Source organism: Gymnodraco acuticeps, unplaced genomic scaffold, assembly GCF_902827175.1.
Source record: "Gymnodraco acuticeps unplaced genomic scaffold, fGymAcu1.1, whole genome shotgun sequence".
Classification (NCBI taxonomy): Eukaryota; Metazoa; Chordata; class Actinopteri; order Perciformes; family Bathydraconidae; genus Gymnodraco; species Gymnodraco acuticeps.
Window position 1 is genome coordinate 232364 of NW_022992025.1, and position 13361 is coordinate 245724.

Below are 13361 nucleotides of genomic sequence, written 5' to 3' on the forward strand. Positions count from 1 at the left end.
AGTTGCGCCCCCCCCAAACACACACACACACAAGGGCGGGGGGGGGGGGAGCAACAGCGGTAAATGAAGTTTCAAAGTCTCAAAATGCTACAACTACTGTCACAAACTGGATGAATGTGAAGTATGTTGTTAAAGGAGGATGAAAGCGTAATTAAGGAGCACTATTGGAGTGACTTTGATGGTTATTGGACTCAGGATTAATTCATTTGGATTCCCGCTGTATGAAGAAATGAAAGGACGGCGCAAGTGGAAACAATTCACAAAGGGATTAAACGGTTTAAAACACATGCCGCTTGTATCCGCGGATACAAGCGGCCGAGTTGGGTTTTCTCCGCAGGGTGGCTGGCGTCTCCCTTAGGGATAAGGTGAGAAGTTCAGTCATCCGGGAGGGACTCGGAGTTGAGCCGCTCCTCCTTCGCGTCAAAAGGAGCCAGTTGAGGTGGTTCGGGCACCTAGTTAGGATGCCACCTGGGCGCCTCCCTAGGGAGGTGTTCCAGGCACGTCCAGCTGGGAAGAGACCAAGGGGTAGACCTAGGACCAGGTGGAGGGATTATATCTCTTCGCTGGCCTGGGAGCGCCTTGGGATCCCCCAGTCAGAGCTGGTTGATGTCGCCAGGGAAAGGAACGTTTGGGGCTCTCTGCTGGAACTGCTACCCCCGCGACCCGACCACGGATAAGCGGGAGAAGATGGATGGATGGATGGAAAACACATGCTCAAAGTAAACCGGATTTTGCCGATGTGTTTATGTGGATTCAAAAGTCGTAAATAATCTACAAAATGGAGGAGACCGATCTGATCGGAGCAACTAGGACAAATAATCCAACTGAAACCGGCATGGACAATGACTATGTTTTAAAAATGCGCTTATCCAGAAAAGCCTGGTTTGGACACTTTACGCGCAGAAGAAACATTTCTATTAAAGAAAGAATTATACATTTCTGTCTTTTTATGCCTTTAATACTAACTTGAATTTTTATTCAAATGTATTAATCAACCATTTTTTACATTTTATTGTAACGTAGAGACAAGGCTTTTAGTGACAATCATGTATTGCGTTACAATTATATGAAAAAAAAATATTATTTTTTGGGAACCACTGTTCTAAGGTGATGAGTTATCCCTAAATGCGACCAAAAATCATGAAATAAACGAAAAATTAGATGAAACTGTTCTTGTTTTTGTACTTTATACCAAAGAGCCATAATATGCCCTGAGACATGGCTGTAAAACACACTATCTGACCCAGTGGATGGCATTTTAAAGTGTTAAAATTCCTATTTCCTACTCCTATTCGTTGCACTGTCCTAATAAGAGTATCAAGCCCTTTGCTGGATGGATGTGTTATGTTCTTACCGTCAAGTTACGTGAACACACTGACAAGATATGCTGTTCATTCAGGAGCAATATTCATTTGCAAAAAAGACAGATGTGGACGCAGAGGCTGCTTTCCAATAAACATCATTTATTTTTATTTTAGTGCAAACTATTACTGCTTTTGCACACATACTCCTTTTTCCTAACATGACAGCTTGAACTTGTACCCTCTTTTACTCCTCATACATCTGCTGCGCAAAGGATTATGGGTCAGAAAGTCATGCTGGCTTGCATACTGGAAAAAGTGACTGAATTCAGTCGAACATCCTCTTTTTGCATATAAAATTGGACATACTAAAAAAATATATTTTAAAGTATTTATCTTGCAGTCATACAGCTCTTTCCTGCAGGGAACTGAAGCGTTATCTATACTCTCTTCAGAGCCAGATACCTTGGGATTTACATGCAGACCTACATCACACACTACAGGAAAGGGAAAACCCCCAAAAACAGAATAGGGTCTCTTTAATAAAGCACACACTGATATTACATGAATAAGTACATCATATAAGTACATGATCATAAGCTATAAGCGCTTTGAGCACCAGGAAAAGCGCTGTAAAAATGTAATGTATTTTTATTATTATTACTACTATATAACCCCACTTTAAAACTATCCCTTCCAGAAACAGTAATCCTGTCAGGTACATTATATAATGGTGAAGTATCCAGTTTGTAAAATGATCTGAACACACACATTTGTCTCACACCATTGGCTGTCATTGTGTGAATATGAATGTATCACCGAAAGCGACCTCTTCACTCGCTTCAGTGAGATGAACAGAACTTTATACAAAACACCTCATTATTTCTGACAATACATGTATTTCCCTGTTATTCAACAGCTGAGGTGATGACATGCCAACAGTATCCAAAATGAAACTGTTTTCCGTGCATCATTACCCGCAGAAAACACCCGGCTGTTTGTGTTTCCAGGAAGTCAACTTCAGAGAGGAAGTGCCCTGGGTGCCACATTAAGACTCAGAGTATTCATACTGAGGTGCTCTGGACCTCCAGCACTGTCATTTCATTTTGGGAGCGATCCGTCTGACGATGAGTCACCGCGGGGGGGGGGGGCACTTCTTAAAGAACAGGAGCTGGAGGCTTTATAATGCACACCACAAGTCACTTAAGATATGTTGTGGAAGAAGACAGAAGGGTTTCACACAGATAGACTATTGGTTCTGAATCAAAATTATGGAACAATGACAAAGAAATAAGCCGTGCACAGTTCTGCCAGTTTTAAAGGGGACCTATCATGCGAAATGCACTTGTTGTCGGGGAACTCACACAGCGTCAGAAAATAAAACCCTCTCTCTTTTCCTCCGTACCCAAATCTCTAAAAACGGGGAACAACGGAGCTAATCCAGATTTGCGTCCGATATGACGTAATATCTGAAATGTGGACCCACGGCCCAATCGGAAACGTTGCTATCAGAAACAATGCCCGACTGTTTTGGACGTAATATGGTCGGTGTTTACATTAGCATCGCTAACAGTCAGAGCTAACCTGTACTGGAGAGCATGTGTGTGAAGAAGCAGGAAGTAAAAAGGAACTCACCTTGTGGTATAACCGGCAAGAGAGAAAGCCTTTGAGCTCCATACTGTTTCAGAGAGAATCCTTGATAATCCATGATATGGCGTTTCATCACGGCAGCATTTAGTTTAGACAGTAGCTGCCGGGTCCCGCATTTTTTAAAAAGCTTTATTTCCCAAACAGCACTTTTGAAACAGGAAGTGAAATGGAGGGATATGGCTAGAATGGGTGATCTGTTTGGTATTTTGAGCAAAACACTTATATATTTGTATATATCTGAGACCTATTGCCTAAAAATAGCATGATAGGTGACCTTTAAGATACAACAAAGCTTCCTGAATGTAGTCGAACAAAACTGGAAAATCTCTTATTCTTAAACCTTTCTGGCATTTAACCAAAAGTATTTCTATTTCTTTGTTATCTATTTTATTTTATTTTTTTGTTTGTTTTCTCTTGTCTTTTTTTCTCCTCTTAATTCTCTGTCAAAGCGTCTTTGAGTTTCATGAAAAGTGCTATAAAAGTCCCATGTATTATTATTATTATTATTAAAAGCAAGAAATGCTGACTTCGAGATAGGGAACCCAGAAGTGCTCAAATGCTGACTCATTCTCGGGTTTAGGACTCATTCCTGCACCACTCTCATTTCATTTCATTTCAAACCTTTATTTAGACAGATAAATCCCATCGAGATCATTGATCTCTTTTTCAAGGGAGACCTGCTCAAGTAGTTCCACATGAAACATAAAAACATAAATAGAACAACAAAAGGACATCATACAGCTCATTTACATAATGATCCACATAAACAGGTACCTATAGCTTCTGATTGAGTAGCATCTAACCGAGCTTTACTCTATTACTTTCATTGTCCGAAAATCATTGGTGTTAAACTTTAAACCCAACCGGCCCACCAAAAAGTCCAAACTGGCCCAAGTGTTAAAATGTAACGAGAAGTCATTACCTGGTTCAGAATCAGAACGATGGAACAATTACTCAAGCTGTGTGATAAAAACTGTTGCTTTGAAAATATATAGTTCAAACCGGAGAGACGTGATGTAAGAATGACATATTTATTGTTTACACGTCATATGAATGAAATGATTGCCATGATAATACAACAGGAGAATGTAATGGTGTTTGGCGATTAGGCCCCGGTTTGCAGGATAATCATTCAGGAGGGAAAGAACCGCTCCGATGAAATCCCCGGGGTCTAGACACTGGTGGTGGTGATGAGTAGGTGAGACCGGTCTGAAGGAGGAAGGTTTAGCTTTGTCCTGAAGGAGACAGGAGGCGAGAGGGGTGGAGGTGGGTTGCGTGTGATCATCTGCAATGACAACTGACAGGGAGGAAGAGCAGGCATTTAAGGAATTTAGCATGTGCAGCGATTGGCTGCTGAGGGGTGACGCCCTCGTATTTAATGAGGGGGGAGGGAGCCATAGAGTGACGTGTAAGTGACTCGTGTTAGGTCTTCCTTATTGAACTTGCGCTAAAGCTTTCATTTCCATAGTTTATTATTTTTTATTTGGTTTATTCTTCAATCTTCTTTGGGCTACAATATGATTTAGTTTCGGGGGTGTAACAAATGGACAACATCCAACGTTCTATATTCTGTATTGTGCACTGAATGGATTACAACGCTAATTTGTTTATGGGTGAAAAAGGACAAAAGAAAAACTTTGATGCGTGAACTTAACGAGTAAAATACCAACTCTGCCAAAGGACAATGTAAATTATTTGTGGTCTCTTCTCTCTCTGCTCAGCGCTTTTTTCAGCCAGACGACGCCTGGGGGCTTCTTTTAGTCGTTGTCTTTTCTCACGAAGGGTTTCCCGGTGCTCCGCTCAGTGTTTACTGTTGACTCCTCGCTCTGCTTGTGAGAGATAATTGCCTCTGAGTGTCTGGGCATTGAGAGAGGGCGACTTCGAATACCCGAGGGTCCACACACTGCCATCTCCCTACGCATTGTTCACCTCATTTTACTGGAGTTCTCTTAAAACTCAAGCCATTCACCTTAAGAAAACTTTGACAAAAAACGTCCCCTTTAATTACATTTCAGTAAAGTTCCTTTTGTTTGATGGCCACAATAAATCACAACAGAATATTTTATGTGCATTTTTGTGAAAAACAATAAGCATTACCTCATCTGATTGATTGCCTCGACGCTCGAAGCACAAACACCATTTAGTCTTTGGATTAAAAGACGCCCTGTTATGCTTTTAGAGGTTTCCCATGTAGTGTGTTTTAGGTTTTAGTGCATGTAAATGGTCTGCAAAGGCAATTTTGAGGTACTTTACTTGAGTATTTCCATGTTATGCTACTTTGTATTTCTACTCCTCCAATTCAGAGGTACATGGTGTACTTGTACTCCACTACATGTATTTAATACCTTTAGTTACTTCACAGATGTGGATGAATGATGTGAAATCTAATCAAGTGTTGAATCAGACTTTAGTTCCACCTGGAGTAAATCCACCAGCTACCCTGCAGTATACAAAGCCATTCAAACTAGCTGCACCTTCACCAGCTTTGAGAACACTTTCATGATCAATCATTATAAAACATATCATATATATTATTCTGAAATGGACCAATCTGCACAACGACTACTTTTACTGTCGCTACTTTCACTATATTTTGATGATAATACTTTTCTACTTTTACTTGAGGAACATTTTGAATACAGGACTTTTACTGTAACAGAGTATTCCTACACTCTGGTACTTCTACTTTTACTCAAGTACAAGATCTGAGTCCTTCTACTTTTACTCAAGTACAAGATCTGAGTACTTCTACTTTTACTCAAGGACAAGATCTGAGTACTTCTACTTTTACTCAAGTACAAGATCTGAGTACTTCTACTTTTACTCAAGTACAAGATCTGAGTACTTCTGCTTTTACTCAAGTACAACATCTGAGTACTTCTACTTTTACTCAAGTACAAGATCTGAGTACTTCTACTTTTACTCAAGTACAAGATCTGAGTACTTCTACTTTTACTCAAGTACAAGACCTGAGTACTTCTACTTTTACTCAAGAACAAGATCTGAGTACTTCTACTTTTACTCAAGTACAAGATCTGAGTACTTCTACTTTTACTCAAGAACAAGATCTGAGTACTTCTACTTTTACTCAAGTACAAGATCTGAGTACTTCTACTTTTACTCAAGTACAAGATCTGAATACTTCTACTTTTACTCAAGAACAAGATCTGAGTACTTCTACTTTTACTCAAGTACAAGATCTGAGTACTTCTACTTTTACTCAAGTACAACATCTGAGTACTTCTACTTTCACTCAAGTACAACATCTGAGTACTTCTACTTTTACTCAAGTACAACATCGGAGTGCTTCTACTTTCACTCAAGTACAAGATCTGAGTACTTCTACTTTTACTCAAGAACAAGATCTGAGTACTTCTACTTTTACTCAAGTACAAGATCTGAGTACTTCTACTTTTACTCAAGTACAAGATCTGAATACTTCTACTTTTACTCAAGTACAAGATCGGAGTGCTTCTACTTTTACTCAAGTACAACATCTGAGTACTTCTACTTTTACTCAAGTACAACATCTGAGTACTTCTACTTTTACTCAAGTACAAGATCTGAGTGCTTCTACTTTTACTCAAGTACAACATCTGAGTACTTCTACTTTTACTCAAGTACAAGATCTGAGTACTTCTACTTTTACTCAAGTACAACATCTGAGTACTTCTACTTTTACTCAAGTACAAGATCTGAGTGCTTCTACTTTTACTCAAGTACAACATCTGAGTACTTCTACTTTTACTCAAGTACAACATCTGAGTACTTCTACTTTTACTCAAGTACAAGATCTGAGTGCTTCTACTTTTACTCAAGTACAACATCTGAGTACTTCTACTTTTACTCAAGTACAACATCTGAGTACTTCTACTTTTACTCAAGTACAACATCTGAGTACTTCTTCGCCTCCATATTTAAAAAAACGAAAACCTTTACTTATGTAACATTTTCAATGCATGACTTTGACTTGTATCAGAGTATTTTTTTACAGTGTGGTGTGAGTACAGGACTTGTATTAAAGTAAACTCTCTGTGTACTTCTTCCAGCTGTGAATGAACCAGCCTATTACTCTGAGTAACTCTTTGAATGTGAGCTCCATGAAGTTTAATGTGTGGCAGCGTACAGCAGAGGGAGCTGCATCATGTGCTGTTTGCTCTGAACCTGAGCAGAGCTGCTGCAGAGGAGAGGCTCCTAAGAGACTGGGAGGCTACAGGAAGTGTTGAGCACCTGTTGATGTAGAAATGAATAAATGGCACTATGGAATTCAAATGTAAAGACGTGTGTATCGTGTGTGTCTGTGACCAGCCTGAGGATATCAGAGCTGCTAAATCACTTTGGAAAGCTGTGTGATTTGATTAGTGTTTTGTTTTTTATTTTATTTGTTTTATAATGTAATAAATGTATTTTTTCTCAATATTTGTGTGTTTCAAATGTGTCCTGTTTTTAGGTTAAACTCTTTTTGACATTTTTATTTATTATTATTTTAATTGTATTATTATATTGTAACTATTTCCATTGTATATTATTCATTATGACTTTTATTCAATTCTATTAATATTTTGTTTTTGTTTAATTATTATTATGTGTATTATTATTATTATATTGTAACTATTTCCATTGTACATTATTAATTATTTTTATTAATATTTAGTTTAATTATCATTATGTGTATTATTACAAAAACATGTTTTTATTCATTATTATTACATTTTGTAAATGTAGGAATTATTAACATGTTGTTGTATTATTTATATATATTTGTTATCTTATTAGTATTATTTAAGCAGTCCCAATATCAGCTAAGGATAACTTTACCCACACACTCTGGTGGCTCTATAGTGACAGCAGAATGCAACAGGAGGAGCATTTTGTTACCTGAACTGCAGCTTTGACACCACTTCACGGCGTCTCTGTTAATTATAACATGCACAGTGGTGAAACATGGTTATATAGAGCGACTTTGACAGTGCACTGCATCACAGTGAGTCCACCGACACCATACAATGCAACAGATTGTGAGCAATTGGGAAAGGTGTGATAACATCAGCCGCATAATTGGTACATGGGGAATGGGGTGTGTGCATTCGAACAGACAAAGGTGCATGAATGAAAGCATGAAGGGAGATCTGCACATTCCTCTGACTGCAAACTACCTCTCTAAAACACAGCTCTTCCACCTTTTACTTCTGATATATTACTCATACTACTTTCTACTTAAACGGAAATGTGGCATATGCTTGTTTATTTTCCTTTATGCATATTTCTTGTTAACATTTGTTTTAATAATTTTTTACAGTCTTTTTTTTGTAATATACTTTATTCCTCTTACTGTTTTTATGTTTTTTCATTATACGACGCCACAATACCTACAGTAAAATAGATGTTGTTCCTGATGAGTGTTAATTAAGGTAGAAAGTAAGTAAATAAAGAACAATAGGGGGTGATTTAAAAAAAGAGGGAGCAGGCAGGGGCGGCATTAGATTGTTTGGGGCCAGTGGGGCGATTTTACCTCGAGTGGGCCCCCAATCCACACCAATTTATTTTAAAAACACTCTTATCTGATATTTAGCATTTGGTAACAAAACTGTTATATGGCACCCAACCCTACTGATATCATAGTTATGTTGAAGAACACATGAAGTGAAAACACAAGTGAAAGTGAGTTGATGCACTTGTGAAAATGAAAAGTACTCCAAAAACATCCTGAAACATAAAAAGCATCAACTCACGGCTCATTGTGCAGGTTGACATAGCACCAGAGTTATATACACACACACACACACACACACACACACACACACACACACACACACACACACACACACACACACACACACACACACACACACACACACACACACACACACACACACACACACACACACACACACTCAAGGACGCACATGTGCATGAGTCCGGCACTTCCCTCCCACCGACAGATGGATGGGGTTAATATCATAATTAAGCACCTCGGCCCGACGGTTCCTGTTTACCGCTCGGTTGCTAGGCAGTGACATCAGCTGATCCCTCCCTCCTCTCCGTCTCTCTAATCCCTCACACACACACACCGCTCTCTCTCCCTCAGACAGGCAGCAGCGCAGTGGGCAGAGTGTGTGTACAGGCGGAGGAGCGGGTAGGTAGTAGTGTGTGTGAGGCTGTCAGACAGCATGGTCTGGGTGTGAGGACAACAGGAAGACACTTCTTCTTCTTTATCTTCTTCTTCATGTAGAACCAGAGAGGTGACATCCACAGATCACCTGCACCCAGGTCAGAAGCAACAGGAGGAGGAAGAGGAGGAGGAGGAGGAAGAGGAGTACGAGGAGGAGGAACAGGAGGAGTACGAGGGTATCTCTTTTTATTTTTTTGTTGGATTTGGGAGTTGGACCGCATGCATGACACAACGCAAAGGGGAGAAACCCACCATCAGCATCCAGGAGCACATGGCCATTGACGTGTGCCCCGGCCCCATCCAGCCCATCAAGCAGATCTCAGACTATTTCCCCCGTTACCCCCGGGGTCTCCCCCCCTGCGCGCCCCAGCTGGTGGGCAAAGCCGGGCCCCCGAGCTCCTCTGCCCCCCCCAGCTCTCCGGCCACCACCTCCAGCACCTCCACCTCCTCCATCACCGCCGAAAGTGAGCGCCCCAATGAGGATAAACCGGACCGGGCTTCTGCCGGAGCCTCCGCCTCCTCACACAGGAGGGACGAGGAGCCCGACGTGGAGGGATATGACTCCGACGACTCCAGTGAGTGATGATTGTTTTTTTCCAATGTCTATCCCTTTCTTGTCTTATTACTGCATCTCCATTTTTTTTGGGCCACCGGTTGCCAGGCATCCCTCCAGCTGCGTATTTTTATCTCTCACCTTTTTCTTCCCTGTCCATCTCTTTCTATCTCAAATCACCTGTGTGTGCTACTGTGTGTGTGCCACTGTGTGTGTGTGTCACTGTGTGTGTGTGTGTGTGTGTGTGTGTGTGTGTGTGTGTGTGTGTGTCACTGACTGTGTGTGCTGCAGCTAACTCTTTCGCTCTCAGACAGCCAACTGTTGCTGCTGCAAAGACTACAGCCCCCCTTCCTCCTCGTTCTCCTTTTGTATCCTCTTCTCTGCTCTCCAACAAATTACATGTGCCATTTTATTGAAGCAAATGATTACATGTGTGTGTCAGCAGGTGTGTATGTGTGCAATGTTCATACTCCCCGTGTCTGCAGGGGTTCGCTGTGTTCTGTCGATCAGTCTCCGGGGCTGATGATTCATGGCTTCTTGCTGAAGCTTCACATTAGTCGCAGTTTTGCGCTCAGCGGAGTCTCACTGCATCTGTACTGACTGGTGGCAAGACAGGCAACTTCCAATTGTGTGGGTTTATCGCTTGTCTGTCTGCCTGTTCTTGGGCTAATTTCCAATGCATAAAGATGTGTGTGTGCATGTGTGTGTGTGTGTTCATATCTCCCTCCATCACAAAGCGAAAGGCTCCTTTGAGAAAGCCTTTGTTGAATGTCATTCCTTTAACCTGACAGGTTTGAGTGCATGAATAATAATGGAAATGAATACCATGCGTGCACAGCTATTGGAGCGATAACAAGTCAACGAGATTTCTCCATGCTGCAAAACCATTTTGTCTCCCAGCTAACATCTTCACTGACAGATGATACGACAGTCTGCAGCAGTGCTGAGGACTCTGAGATAATGTAACGGCAAAATGAAATCTGCCGCTAAAGGCATCGTTTTGTCACGGACGCAAGGATATGTGTGGTAAATCACTGAGTCTCTGGTTTAGCAATCCGTTGCGTCTGAACTTTCTCCCGGCTGCAGATCAACATGTTGCTCTCACAAAAACAGACACGGTGCATTTGCATTACGAAGCTTTTCGAGAGGTTTGTTGCAAGTTGTGAGTGCAGGTTAATGTGTGACAGCAGTGCGGCTTCTCTTAGAGTTAATCCATGCAGAGCAGCATGCAGGGGGGTTTAGGCCATCTCTAATCCAGAACTGGACAGAAGAGGGAGGGGGGGATGGTAGGGAGCCGAGGCAGGTCGGGCCTGGCAGATGTTGCTCTATAACCTCTGCCAGGCAACCAGGATATCACTCAGAGGGGAGAAAGAGAGACGGAGGGAGGCATTTTTGTGAGAACAGTCCTCGATTGATGCCAGATCTGACTCCTGCAGCCAGATACGACTGGGTGGGTGTTTCTGCCTTTTGTTTTCAGCAATGACAACAATGTGCAAAGTGAAGTGTGTGGGAATTCATACCATCAAGTGCAAAGTGATACTTACAGTCCCTCTTAGACTCATACTGCTAAATCAACAAGCTATTTTTGGAGCTTTTCAAACAGCTCAGTCCAGGGATTCGTCATGAGGTAAACGTCCACTTCAGCGCCATTTACATATCCTGATAAAAAAATGCATATTCATATACTTTCAATTACTTTCAGCCAAGAGTGTGTTTTGATGTGAGATGGGTGAGAATGTATGGATGTTGTGCTACATGCTAATCTGTTTGGGACACTCTGTGGTCCATGAGAGGAAGGCCAATAAACCCCAAGCTGCTTTCTACCTGTTGTTCTAATGTGCAGCCAGGCATACAGCAGATAAATACAGTATTGCACGACTGGCAAATCGATCCAACTCCTCCCGTCAAAGCGTTCCCATATCTTTCCCAATGGACAGGACAACATGTGTGTGAATGAGAGGCAATTTAAGTGAAGTGCCGTATATTTTAAGGCGTTAATATACAAGTACAGTATTGTCCATTCACCATTAGTGGCTATTATCATCCGGGCAAGACCCCAAAAGTGGCAACGTTCACAATGTATGTACTGATGGAGTTCTGAGTTCTAGGGTATTTTTCAGATCCTCTAACATTGTCTGCCTTGTCTGTAACTAACCCTAACCCTACCAATCTGAAAACCATGCCTGCATTATAAAATGACTGGCCAGTAAAAAACTAAAAGAAGAAAACATGTTGGACTGTCCCTATAGTTCTCTTTTTTCTCAAGTTTCCGTACAACCGTGACTTCTTAGAAAGGAGACTCTCAGAAAGTGCCATTTGTAAAGTTCAGAGACTACAAAGACATGCCAAGACAAATTGAGCAATGCAATCAGAGAGATAACAGCAGCTGCAGGAATGAGTCCTAAAACCTGGGAACTGAGTCAACACTTTTCCACTTCTGGTTCTCTTGTCTCGAATTCAATGGCTTTTGTATTGTTTTTTGTGTAGATGCCTGAACAAAGATCTGATAACACAACATTCAGAGGTCAGAGAGTTTTGTTCTATGACATCAAATATGTAAGTAAGTACACTACTCAAGAATTTGTAAGGTTTTACACGTCTTAAAAATGGTGATTGCTAACAAAAGGCTATTGGAGACTGCAGAGGTTTTGGTGGACGTTAAACATCACTCAGTCAGTAGTCAGTCTTTTTCTGTCATTTGACTGATATCGTTTTTTTCATTGCCTAACATTAGATTTCTACTTGACTTCATATCATAGTAGTGTTCATTTGTGAATATTAATATGCTGAATTTAACAAGTAAATATCAAACACTCTTGTTTGCTACAGCTTGCTTTCAGTAACTATCCAAAATCCAGTTGAAAATATCATGTTTGTTTTTGGTCGAGGGAACTACGGTCATGATCATTTTCAGTCGCCTACAAAATGATGTCATACCTGCAGATCTCTATTCAGAACAGGTACACATGTGGTTTGACGACTCATGTGCAACCTAGTTTGAAGCATACTGAGGTCCTTAAAATGCAACTATAAAAGAAGAAGTTTCAAAACATCTGAATAGATTTCTTGGTTGCGTTTACACTTTTCTTTCTTTTGACAAAGGTAGCTATCTAATCAGCTGCATCGTGCGTTTTACATGCTGCAGCTATGTGTACATAATGGTTAGATACAAGCAACAGGTGTTAGGAGCCTGTGGCTTGAATACATTTAATGCAACTTGCTATTGCTGCACAGTAACTTTACGGCTTGTTTTTAAGGCAACAGTTGATGATCAGTCGCTTTACCAGTTTATTCAAACGTCGAAAACACAGCTCCTCTCCATCCTCCCTGCTAATAAGGCAATTAGACACAAACATCTGTCGGAGAATCATCTTAATGATCTAATTATCACCTGAAGAGTAATCAGTGCTGCAGGATAATCAGGATGTCAAACACACTTCTCAGAAGAAGAAAAAACTAGGCCAAAAAAGGAAGGAGTGTCATGTAACCATGGTAACGGTTAATTGTAAATAAAAGTATTGGATGGGTCAGCCAAAGTCTGAGCCATCTGCACGCTTATCACCAGCCTCAGATGTCCTTAATGAAGGCAGCCACTGAAATAAATAAATGAATTCTTTCACACACACATACGGGTATTCGGCCGAGGGCGACACCGTACTTCCGGTATCCGCCATTTCACACGAGG

At 41.0% G+C, this 13361-nt stretch overlaps 1 protein-coding gene across 1 annotated transcript in view; it reads left to right on the plus strand.

The window, feature by feature from the left end:
• Window positions 1–9089: 9089 nt before the first annotated feature.
• The window catches only part of doc2b (double C2-like domains, beta), a gene marked incomplete at its 3' end in the record, with an annotated part of 168248 nt that continues 163976 nt past the window's right edge, over window positions 9090–13361 (plus strand). The window contains exon 1 of the mRNA XM_034201547.1: window positions 9090–9698. Within this exon, the coding sequence (XP_034057438.1) occupies window positions 9347–9698 (352 nt within the window). The remainder of the gene's footprint in view (window positions 9699–13361) is intronic.